The 13,301-nt window shown below is 39.1% G+C and overlaps 1 protein-coding gene across 1 annotated transcript in view; it reads right to left on the bottom strand.

The window, feature by feature from the left end:
• The window catches only part of LOC114654212 (protein unc-13 homolog B-like), an 837,814-nt gene that overhangs the window by 503,824 nt on the left and 320,689 nt on the right, over positions 1–13,301 (bottom strand). The window contains 1 exon segment of the mRNA XM_051929449.1: positions 9,129–9,386. Coding sequence (XP_051785409.1) covers positions 9,129–9,386 — 258 coding nt within the window.

Here is a 13,301-nt window from a genome sequence, read left to right as displayed (position 1 = left end):
TACCGTTGCAACAGGTCCCCTGAGGATTCCATCTCCATAACACTTCACACCACCCTGTCTCATCTGGAGAACAAGAACTGTCATGCCAGGCTGCTGTTTGTGGACTACAGCTCTGTATTTAACACTGTCATACAATCCCAGCTCATTGCTAAACTCCTGGATCTGGGGCTTAGCTCTTCACTGTGCAACTGGGTACTGGACTTCCTCACCGGCAGAACTCAGCAAGTGCGTATTGGTGGAAAATCCTCCTCCATCATCACCATCAACAATGGCACCCCGCAGGGCATCTTGCTGAGCCCCCTGCTTTACTCTCTCTACACCCATGACTGTGTAGCTAAGTACAGCTCTAACACCATCCTCAAGTTTGCTGACAATACCACTATAATAGGTCTGATCAGCGAGGACGATGAGACAGCCTACAGGGAGGAGGTCAGACTCCTGTCAGAATGGTATCAGGACAACAACCTCACCCTCAACATTAGCAAAACTAAGGAGATGATTGTGGATTTCTGCAAACAGGCAACAGAGCACAGCCCCATCTACATCGGAGGTGAGGCTGTGGAGCAGGTCAGCAACTTTAGGTTCCTCGGAGTCACCCTCACTGATGTCCTTAAATGGTCAAGTCACACTGCGGCAGTAGTCAAGAAAGCCCAACAATCCCTACTTCCACAGGAGACTGAGTAAAGCCCGGATGTCCCCCACAATCCTGTGCAGATTCTACAGGTGTACTGTGGAATACATCCTGACAGGATGCATCACATCCTGGTACAGCAACTGCTCAGTTCAGGACTGCAGAGCTCTGCAGTGTGTGGTGAACACAGCACAGCAGATTACAGGCACACAGCTCCCTGTGTTCCATGACATCCACACTACACACTGTCTCAGGAAAGTGAACTGCATCAGGTGGGACCCCAGCCACCCTGCACTGTCACTTTTCACCCTCCTCCCATCTGGGAAGCAACTAAAGTCCATTCGGACGCGCACCTCCAGGTTCAGGAACAGTTTCTACCCAACTGCAATCAGACCCACAAACAATCAGTAACCTTGTGTCACCTCCACTGCTACCTGCACATATACCTCTGCCACTGTCTCTATTTATTTCGAGGATTCTGATTTTATTTATTTAATTATTTATATTAATTTATTTATTGTGTGTGGGTTCTTTTTTTTTGTCTATGTTCACTGTCTGCAGGGGCACATGCAAGCAAGCATTTCATTGTACATGGTACTTGTACTTGTGCATATGACAATAAAGAATTGAAATTGAAATTGAAAGTGTTCTACATTTCTTGTATTTCTCGCAGTTCCTGTCATCCTAAATTTACATAGATCGTTATTGACACGGAACTCACATGAAATGCATGTGTTCCAAATAACGATATATTATTTACCCTATTAAACTCCATGCACTTCACACCAAGATAAACAATACTTGAGCTGGGAAAACTTTTTGCCCTGCCTGCGGTGATAATTTGGGGGGTGGGGGGGCGGGATAGCAGGCTGTTTGTGCTGATCGACACATTTACAAAACAAAAGATGCTGATGGAGAGGTGCAAAGGAATTTAAGGTGGGCCGGGATTACGAGTTTTTTTCATAGGCTTCTGGGATTCTACTGTTAATTAAGAAAGGCAAAAACTAGAAGAACTATGAACAAACATCCCCCTTACAGTTGTCCCTTCAAAGAAGGAATGCCAGCTCTGTGCTACCACTCTGCCTATATTTTAAAAAATCTGTACCTGATTAAAAATAAATGTATACTTATAACGTTTGTTGACATCTTGTCACTTTATCTCAATAGTTGTCACTAGACGACCAAAACACGTGTGCACGTCAATGACACCAGCATTTTTTGTAGTTTCAATAATCTGCATCATCTAGGAAGAGGTACTTTCTATAAAGCTGCCTCCAAAATTCTCTTTGTTTTCTTTTGTTGAGAATTTTGATCAAGAATCAATGCGCTTCATTATTAGTTTTAGTGATCTTAGGTATGAAAAGTCTAGGCCTGTAAAGGACACCATTTATTTTGTTAGAGAGGACTCTTGCCTGCCTGTCCTTCTCACTTGCTTTGTTTTGAGTTTCTGTGAGTCAAGCTGTGAGACAAGGTCATCATGCGCTCTGATGAAGCAAGCAAGCAGATTTTGTTTTGTCAATGCAGATGCGGAGCTTCTTACTTACAGAAGACTAAACAAACTACATGCAAGGCCTTTGCCTTATATAAAACATATAAACACTCAAATGTCATTTAGAAGTATTATACCTTAGGCAATACAATTCAAATACAATATTAGTTAGTTTGAGCACTATAGAGCTTAAGACTTGATTGTTGAAAGTTAGGCACTTTTTCCTGAACATGTGCTCGTGACGTAAGCAGTAGCTTGGCCTCTGTCAGACCACTGTGCAGCTGAGTGCCATGACTTAACAGCACTGCTGTCTGCAGCCGTAGGCTCTTATATTAGCATGCACATTTATATTTAATTTGGCTAGCATTTAAGTTTATATGTCAATGCTTCTTTATACCTCTTAATGATAACAATAAAAATATACAGTAGCACATATTAGTTAGCTTAAAAAAGCAACTGTTAAAGGCTTGCCTTTTTCCCTTCTTTCTCTTAAGCAAGAAGTACTGTGTCAAGGTAGTTCCCAGCTTGACCCATATCAGTGAAGCTGTGTGCTGCTGCTCACTGGCACAGTTGCCTTATGTTAGCCTATGCCTTACAGGATGCTAGTGCAACAAGCAATCATTTATTGTATTATTAATTAGACAGTCCAGTTTTCATATATGGGTCCTTCTGATCCCAACTTAATTGTTAAGAATTGAATATTTAAGAACTGATTAACTGAAAGGCCATCGATCTTTAACAGCCATGAGAATAAAGGGAGGGGTAATCAGGTGATGCTCACCACCAGGTGGCAAATATGTCCTACCAGCCAAATTAGTTGTTATGAGAAGATGAACTGGGAAGGAAATATTGTTATGAAAAGGTCTAATGGGAAGAAGATTGTCTATAGGGGCAAGAATATTGTTATAAGAATGTCTGCAAGACCAGGGGCCTCATGCATAATGCCATGCGTAGAATTCACACTAAAACATAGCATACGGACAAAAGTCGAAATGTGTGTGCACACAAAAAAATTCAGATGCACAAAACTGTGAGTAAGCCAACTTCCATGAACTTCCGCTACATAAATCCTGGTCAGTGTGAAAAGTAACGCTTGTGCACGCACCTGCCTGGCCCCGTCTCCTCCCAGAATTACGCCTCTTTGAATATGCAAATCAATATAAATATTCCCTTAAGTACAGTGTTCTGTGAAAAGACAACAGCAAAAGCATGGGGAAAAAAGAAGAATTTCAGCGAATGCCAAGTGGAGGTAATCAAGCTGTCAGATATCAAAGTCGCTTTAAAAAGGCGAGTCGTAGACCACTGTCTGAGTGTCATATGGAAGCTTATTAGGGTACAGAGAAAAGAAAAAAATAGGGACAGTGGGAAAAAAAGCGCGAAATGTCAACTTTAATCTTGAAATTTCCACTTTAATCATGTAGTTTATTTTGTCATTAAAGAATAACATTTAAGGAACATTGAAATATCTTTGTAGTACATGTTTAAATATTCCATCCATCTATCAATCCAGGGTCGCGCCAGTTCCAGCAAGCATATAGCATTAGACAGGAACAATCCCTGAACCAGTTCATCGTTAGTGCTGTCCACTGTGTCTAGACATTTAATTAATAATAGTATACATTATTTAAATTAAGTTAAAAATGTGTCTGTATAATGTAATATATATATGTTACTGCATTTCACCTTAAAAATTATATCAAGAGCTCTAAGAAGATAGAGCCTGCAAATCTAAATCGACTTAGAAGGCAGTCGTCATCATCTGTAAATGTGCGCTCTCTTGAATAAATACACTTCTATTGGAAAATCTTTAGCAGCAGAGTTAATGAGAAATAATTTACTTTTCTTAACATTCTGTTTGTAACTGGAAGCCTCATCAAACTGCCTTAGTGTTGAAAGAGTATGTGGTAATGAGGTTGCAGGGTCAGATATAAATAGAAGACGTCATCAGCATAAAGTGAAATCTTCTGCTTTCGTACAGCTATAATAACTCCATGTATATCCTGATTATTTCACAGTGAAATGACAAGAGACTCAACAGCAATAACACAGACCCAAGGAGAAAGTGGACTTTTTTGCATCAAAGGAAACAAAAACATCAGTTTTTTTTGTCACAGAATGAATGTAAATAATGTTCAGTAAGCAACACAAACTGAAACAGTAATGTCTGTTTTTCATAAAACCAATCTGGCCTCAGTTAATTATGGATGTCTGGGTTGGTTCAAGATGACAAGATAGAACTTTAGCTAGTATTTTAACATCAGTATTGTAGTACTAGGGTGTTGTACCGTGTTAGCCATTATGAATGTAGAGAAAAGCCAAGCAAAATGACACCTTTTATTGGCTAACTAAAAAGATTACAATATGCAAGCTTTCGAGGCAACTCTTGCCTGAAGAAGGGGCCTGAGTTGCCTCGAAAGCTTGCATATTGTAATCTTTTTAGTTAGCCAATAAAAGGTGTCATTTTGCTTGGCTTTTCTCAACATCAGTATTGACAAGTGATTGTAGATATTAGGAAGCACAGTCCAAAGGGTCTTTAACACTTCTGAAACAAAGTGAAATGCTTGCCTGGCACAACCTATGAGATAAAGACTTAGAGATAACTAAGATTTTGAGGAGACTGATAACAAAGGGGTGTAAGTTGTGAGGAGAAAAATGTATAAAATTCCAACAGAAAACAATCAGGCCCTGGAAATTTACTAGCATGCTGAGATTTAATGGCCTGAATAATTTAAATAGATAGTGGTTCGGCCAGTGTGACTTTAAGCTCAGGTTTAATGGATGGAACCTGAATGTCTTGAAAAAAATAATTTATTTGTAATGGATGAGCGGATGATTCAGGATTTGTATAAGGATGCATAAAATGACTTGAACTGATCATTTGCCTCTTGATGAACTACAGACACACTGCCAGAGAAGGTGTGAATCTGATTAATCACGTGAGAAGCTGCAGATCGCCAAAACTGATGAGCAAGTATCAGGCCAGTCTTGTCGCCATGTTCAAGGAAACACTGACAAGTTTTTAGTAATAACTGTTCATTCTCATTAGTTGATATTAGCTCAAACTCTATCTGTAGGATTAGCCCTTAATATAAAGCTCTAGTGATGATGATGATGTATACCGTTGATCCAGATCTAACAAAAGCACTGTAACTTGAGCAAGTCTATTCCCATGCTTATTTACAGGTGAGACTTGTAAGATATAATCAGGCCATGAATATAGGCTTTCAAAGTCTCCCACAAAGTAGACTGGAATACTGTTGGGTAGAGTTTCTGTCCAATAATAAAGATATTTGAGTGTACTGTCAACACCAGTACCTACCAACAGATGGTACATTAGAAAACAGAATTCTAGGATAAGGGGAACATGGTCCATAATTACAATTCAATTGTAATTACAGGCACATACTGAAGAAAGCATTTTATTATCTAGGAAAAAAGTAATCTGTTCCAAAATAAGAGTGATATATGTGTGGAAAAAATCTACCTCTATGTAGCATTAAAGTAATGCCAGACATCAGAAGCCCCATAATTATTCAGTAACAAATTAATAGCTTGAGAAGTCTAAGATAGTGGAGCAGACCTCAGTGAAAAGCAGTCTAAAGAGGCATCTAAAACACAGTTAAAATCCCCTTCTGTAATTAGCTGATATGTGTCATGAGAAGACATTTGAAACAAATTACTTATTATCAGTTAGGAGCATAAACACTGACAGGAATTAGTGTAATATGGCTTGCTGTACTCTGGCCTTTTCATGGAAGAGTTGCCTGAACCAGTCTTTGTGTATACTGTCAAATGTAGTAGTCACTTATGCACATGGTGGACACCACAATATTTCAAAGTTGTTTGTGTGTATTGCAATAAACCCAAAAGTCAATCAAAAGCAATAATGGTATTTTTACATACCAAAGGGTGTCTTCTTTCAAATAAATCATAAGTTTCCACGTTGTCTGCTATTTTTAATTAGTAAAATGTGTGATTTGCAAATGTGTACGTTGAGGTGAACAATGCATCTCAGCTGAGCGATTCTGCTTTTATCAAAGATCCCACCTATGTCAAACCACATATGGTAAAAGACTCATTACCACGATTTGCAAATGTGTAAGTTGAGGTGAACAATGCATCTCAGCTGAGCGATTATGCTTTTATCAAAGATCCCACCTATGTCAAACCACATATGGTAAAACCTTGAACCTTTTGTGAAAGTGTTTATTTTATTATTTCCCCTCTAAAACTCCAGCACTTCACTCCCACATGATGAAGGCTGGAACTTGGAGAACTTTGTGCACGTTCTGCGGCGATGGGGGGATGGAATAGTAGGCTGCTTGCTTCTTGTCTTGATCGGCACATTTACAAGACAAAAGACACTGACGGAGAGGTGCAAAGGGATTTAAGGTGGGACGAATTTAAGAGTTTTTTCGTAGCCTTTGGTAATTTCAGTGTTAAGAAATCAGAACAGTTGCCAACTCCATTTACTCTGCATTGTTTTTTATTAGTTCACATGTGTGTCCCTTTAACTGATTAACTAGTGTGTAGTTGGGGTGTGCGTGTGTTCACCCTGCAATGGACTGGTGCACTCTCCAGGGCTTGTTCAGGAGCTATGCCCTATGGTAGCTAAGACAGGCTCCAGCATCCCCTGAGACCCTGTTCAGGCCAAAGCGGCTCAGAAAAATACTGACTGACTAAAAGTTATCAGTACAGTCCATATGCACATAATTCATATTTTATAAATATATTTATTAATATTTATTAATATATGTTACTATCATGATAACTGGGTTACCTATTCTATGAGGAAAAATTGAAATAGCTTGCAGAATGGGCTAAAAAGGTGAAGTGAGCTTAATAAGAATATACAGAAAACATGGTTTAGTGGGTAGAGCTGTCAACTCACATACCTGGCATCCTGGGTTAAAATCTCATGCTGGTCATATGGAGTGTAAAAATGCCTCTGGGGGTTGTCTCCAACTTCCCTAAAGATGCGTATGCAAGGTTTAATTTCTGATTGTAAATTAAGCCCTTTGGGTGTGTCTATGAGTAGACCGTGCCACAAACCGACACCCTCGGCTAGTAACTACCTAGCATCTGATGGTGCCAAGATAGGTCCTCGCACCCAAGTATACATAACTGGATTTATGTGATTTTGTGAATGTTATGCTGCGGTGGGTTGGCACCCTGCCCAGGATTGGTTCCTGCCTTGTGCCCTGTGTTGGCTGGGATTGGCTCCAGCAGACCCCCGTGACCCTGTGTTCGGATTCAGCGGGTTGGAAAATGGATGGATGGATGAATGTTATGTCTCAAAATCAAACTTCAGCCTTGAGCATCAAGACTTTTTTTTTGCCTAGCAAGTTGATGAGCCTGAGCAGTAATTCCATGTGGCTTTTCAGTGCCTGAACAAGCTACAGGGTTAAGCTGGACAACAAAGTGTCTAATGTCAAGCTTAGTTGTATTTTTCAATTTCTCTTTTAACATATAAAGTTCCACTTTTACAATAAACTGAGCAAGATTTATCCTCCAATATGCATATTATCATCAAAATACTTAAGCCTCCTTAATAGTCCCTAGCTCAAATCAAAAAGTTGGCTCCTTCGCAGTTCATCTTGACTTCTGAAAGGTTTTGCCATCATCTGCTTGTTCTCAAGATTTAAAATCAAGAGAACTCCAAATTATAAAAAAACATAGCTCTGAAGCAATTAGGATATCTTTCTACCACTTACCAAAGACTGCCAGAAATCAAACCTTCGTCCTCTCCTCTGAAGCAGAAATTATCAAAGCTGGTACAGAGTGCTGAAGAGGGGGCATGGATTGAAAACACATCCCTGCAAGAATTTAGGATGTGTTTCTCTAATTCTAAAATCTGTAGTATACTTCAATGGCAGCAGCGCCATTGGAAGCAGCCAAGAAGGACACAAGAAATCCTTTACAGGAACATGAGAAACAATAAGTAAAAGCAACCCCCCACCAAAGGGTTGCTAAATATGTATCCATGTTCCTCCAATGGTACATCTACATCCAAAAATGAATCTTTTTATAACAAACTAAAGTCCTAAAATGCATGTGTTTTGTTAACTAAGGTATTATTGTAGAATAATTTCATGATTTCTCCTTATTATTACTGTACACTCTTAGATTTGTTGTGTAATATGGGTGGGGGTTGATTTGTTTCAAACTTAGTTCTGTAAAAAAAAAAAAAGATTTACTGTATATACTTGAATATAAGCCGAGTTTTTCAGCACCCAAAATGTGCTGAAAAACGTCACCCTCGGCTTATATTCGAGTCAGGTCCCGCTGCCCCCTAGTATACAAACAAGCCAGTTTCCCTTTCAGTGTGTGCGCGCCAAATATTTCCATACGTTTTCAGTCTCTCCCTGTGCATTCCCTGTGTAGCGAGTGAGAGAGAGACACACACGTGCGAGAGAGACAGAGAGAGAGCGAGTGAGCGACAGAGATACCATATTGTTTTTGTTGACCCTCTTCTTCACTTACAGAGTTTACTGTTTTCTTTGAAATGAATACTCAAAAACATTTAACCTACTAATGCCTCAATTAATGTATGGTAATTTTATTGGTATTTATTTTGATTATTGAAACTTACCAGTAGCTGCTGCATTTCCCACCCTAGGCTTATACTCGAGTCAATAAGTTTTTCCAGTTTTTGTAGGTAAAATTAGGTACCTCGGCTTATATTCGGGTCGGCTTATACTCGAGCATATACAGTATTGTGTAATAATTTATCACATATTGAATGATCCTGTATTCCAGTTTGCTACTATCAAAAGCCTCTATGCCTCCTTTAAAAAGCACATTGTTATAGTGTTGTTTGTGAAGGTAACTACATATATTAAACTTTCATTGACAGACTGAATGGTAAGTAAAAGAATTTGTCAAAATATATGTGGTTAGGTCAAAATAAGTACAGTATTTAAATGTGTTTTATATAGTGAAGGGAAACACTCACATAGGACAGCTGGTGACTAATTGCAAAAACTTAAAACAACTTCATGAACACACCTGTTTTTCTGCCCCTCTAACTTCCTATCCAATGAGTCTTCAGGGCTGCTTTCAGTTAGAGTACTAATGTTGAGTTGTTCACTAGAGCTCTTCCTTCTCTTAACTATCCAGTCTTGACCAGAGGTTTGGTGGATGTGAGTGGAGTTATAATCCTGATCAGTTTCCATATTCGGGACACCACCTTGGTCTGGTTCACTCAGCTGAGAACTGCTTTGACTAAGGTTTCCAGAGGAGCCATACCGACTGCTTCCTGCCGGGCTATAAAGAAAAAAAACACGTAAGCATTGACAAAAACACAGAAACTGTCAAACAATCAAACTTGATGTTAAGAAATTTGGAGTGTTCTAGTCAAACTCAGTATCTAAAGGATAACAGATGACTTTGCTGGGAAATAATTTTCAGCAAGATTTACCTTGGCAAACAAAATATGGCAAACAGGACACTCAAGAAAGAAAGATAATATTGTGTAAAATTAGAGAGATACAACTACACAGTCTGAGTTTAAAAAAAAATAGGAAAACAAAATACCTTGAATAATAAATATCATATGCAATGTATTTAACACTAGACGCACCAATGCCAATACCAATTTGCATTGTTTTTAGATCTTTATTTATTTCATCAGTGTGCATGTCCCGCTCTTATCATTTCTTGACTTCCTAAATTGTCAGTCAGTCATTATCCAACCCACTATATCCTAACACACTGTCACGGGGGTCTGCTGGATCCAATCATCACACAGAGCGCAACGCAGGAACAAATCCTTGGCAGGGCACCAGCCCAACACAGGGCACACACACACAGACCCACACACTAGGGACAATTTAGGATCACCAATGCACCTAACCAGCATGTCTTTGGACTGTGGGAGTAAACCCACGCAGACACGGGGAGAACATCTAACTCCATGCATGGAGGATGCGGGAAACGAACCCAGGTCTCCTTACTGGGAGGCAGCAGCACTATCACTGCGCCACCATGCCGCCCGACTTCCTAAATTGCTGCAATTTAAATACCCTTATTGCTGCAACTTTGAAATTACAACCATAAAATGTGATTAGTAACATTGTACTTTTTATTTTTATTTTTTTTTTCCTTTTATGACAGACCCCCTATTATCACCACAGCAACAGTATTGAACATTGGTAACTTGGTGTGAATCTCTCTCTCTCTCTCTCTCTCTCTCTCTCTCTCTCTCTCTCTCTCTCTCTCCCCCCCCCCTTCCACACTTGACTGCATTTGTATATCCTTTTTACCTTGACAAATACTCTCCTGCTGTTGTTATCAACACTGCTGAACATTATTTCCCAAAACTGTTGGTGCTCCAGTTTTTTCAGTTAGCGAAAAAAAACAATGATTATATACTCACTTGAAATGGCATTGCAATATTATTTTACACACTGTGGAAAACAATGTAATCAACCAGCATGAAGCTGACTTGGGGAAAGGAAAATATGAGAAATGAAACAGTAGATGTGGCAATCAAGATGTAAGTGAAAAGCACAGAAGTGGACAGCAAATCACTCAAAGAGTTTTCACAGACACAGTAAACAACAACAATGAATGTAAATGAGAGAAACAATTATTGCCTTTCTTTTTGAAAATGGAAGAACCACTGCAGCATACTATAAATGAGGTGCCTTCCACATGAAAAAAAAAATCACAAGTACAGCTATATTGAAATGCAGGCACATTTACTGAAAAACAGACACAGTTATGCATACTGAATCACATACATGGCTTGATGGCAGATGCATATACATACAAAGAAAACTGACTATTCTTGTATTTATATACTTTGTCAGGTCTGTCATGTCTATGAAAACACTGCAAGTAAGCTGCACTCACTTGTGGATCATGCCATCCACAATGTGTCATCTAGCATTTGCTTCTTATTCCAAATAGAGCTGCTGCTGGCTGTGCGCTTCATAAACTGACAGCTGTGGTTCTAGATCAGACATTTGGTACATTTTGTGCATATGTGCATCCGGTGTTAAAAGTAAAGGCAGACATACCCACTGATGAGAAGTTGTTACTGATGAAATGCTGGTGTCCTTTTAGGAAGTGAAATTCAAACTAACCTGACAAATCTGTAGTAAAATTTCAAATAGCTTTCTGTGTAAGTAACAAAAGTATATACTAAATACTCTTCCTTGTTTGGAGAAAGATCACACTCTATTGCCAAATAAAGACAGTATGACTGATATGATATTTTTATATCACTTTTACTTGCCTAAAAGACAAGCCTACTAAGTACAAAATTATAAACAAAATGAGATAGGAGGTGCCAGCTCAGTGTGAAAGGACACAAAGAATTAGTCAGGGAGACAGACACTGAAAATTTGCACAGGAAGCGAGAAAACATGCATGCAACAAAATAAATATGAATACGGTGCACCTTTTCTTGGTATGCAAGCTACTCACATTACAAAAATGCAGACTGGTAAAGTGAGCGGTATAATACTCAGTCCATCATGACATTTACCTACATAACCGGTGAAATATGTAAGCAATGCTTTAATTTTATGAACTATTTACTACATATAGAAAAATACCTTTTTGACTTAACATAATATTTTATACTTCCAGCTGACTGACCAGTGTCATTTTGCCTTACAAGATTAAATGCTGAAGTGGTTTTATGCTTCATAAAATTGCTTGTGTCACAACATCTCTTTGAAAGACATAAAGATATATTTTAAGACCTCCTCATATGACCAAGAGATTATCTTTAAAACCAGAATTACCAGAGCCTACGAAAAAACTCGTAAATCCTAAATTCGGCCCATTTTAAATCCCTTCGCACCTCTCCATCCGCCTCTTTTGTCTTGTAAATGTGTCGATAAACCAGCAAGGAGCCTGCTATATCATCCCCCCACCGCTCCAAAACGGGCAAGAAGTTCTTCCAGTTCCTGCCTTTATTGATTTGGGAGTGAGCTACCTAGAATTGTAAGGAGAAATAATTTCATGTGTGTTCTGTGTCTACAACAATCTATGTAAACACATCGTTAAAACAGAAATGTTTTTCATGTTTTAGTAATAAATGACAAAATGTAGACATGAACTGTATAATGTGTGAAGGCTGATGGCCAGATATCAAATAAACACTTTCACAAAAGGTACAAGTACAATACATCAGCTTCCGTGGTGCAGCGGTTAGCACTGCCGACTTATAATCCAGAGGTTGTGAGTTTGAAACCAACTCCCCCTGCAAATTTACCGTTTTGATTAGTGAGCTACTCTTATCTTTATATATAATACGCTACCGTGGCTGTTCATTTGTCTGTCCAGAATTTTAAATCACCTGTAGCTCACAAACCGTTTGACTTACTGACCTGAAATTTGGTACACATATACAGTCGACCCTTGATATACGACCGGCTTGACATGCGAACAACTTGATTTACGACCAAAATTTTTATTTTGATTTACGACCAACATCTTGCGCTACGACCTGAATGCGGTCACGTGTATCCGCTTGCGCGATTGTAAACAAACAGAAACATTCCTATTAATGCGGCACTCATTCAATAAAATGTCAGGTTTGTAAACTCTCTTGGGACCTCCCCCAACTAGAAGACATGCCAAAGTCCAAACTCCGTATGGAAGACTGTTTATCTGTTGCTGGGGCAAAAGCCGGCTTAAAGCTGTGCTGAGTCTCTCAGCCAAAGCAAACAGAAAAGATATCGATGGGTGATATGCATGTGATATCCCTGCCCGGCAATGGACAAGCAAGCTTCCACAGTCGCGGCAATCGCGCTTCAGGACGCACTTCAGCACGCACTTCAGCATGTCGTTCCCATTGAGTGGGGAGTGGGGGGGTCTCAGAAGAGTTCAGAAACAGTTCCTTGTATCATCGCAAGGGAATGCTGAGAAAAATTCCCATCAGAATAACTTGTAGACAGGAGGAGATTAAAATTAACTTAAAAGAAGCTATTGAAATGATTGCAAATGCCTGAGCGCAAGTTAAAGAAAGCCTTTAAAAAGCCTTCAGTTTCATTATCATCCTCCTCCCTTCCTGCAGCCCAAAGATGTCAAATTAAATGGTGAGTACAGTATGAAATTGTTGTTTCTGGTAGGCTAGGCACTTTTTATTACTTTTTGGTTAGTACATTAGAAAAATTATTGGTGTTTTGGTAAATTATGCACATTATACAACCCTTTTTTTATTAT

This window comes from Erpetoichthys calabaricus, chromosome 7 (genome assembly GCF_900747795.2).
Source record: "Erpetoichthys calabaricus chromosome 7, fErpCal1.3, whole genome shotgun sequence".
Taxonomy (NCBI): domain Eukaryota; kingdom Metazoa; phylum Chordata; class Cladistia; order Polypteriformes; family Polypteridae; genus Erpetoichthys; species Erpetoichthys calabaricus.
Note: the sequence above shows the minus strand (reverse complement) of the source record. Positions and strands in the feature narration are given on the sequence as shown.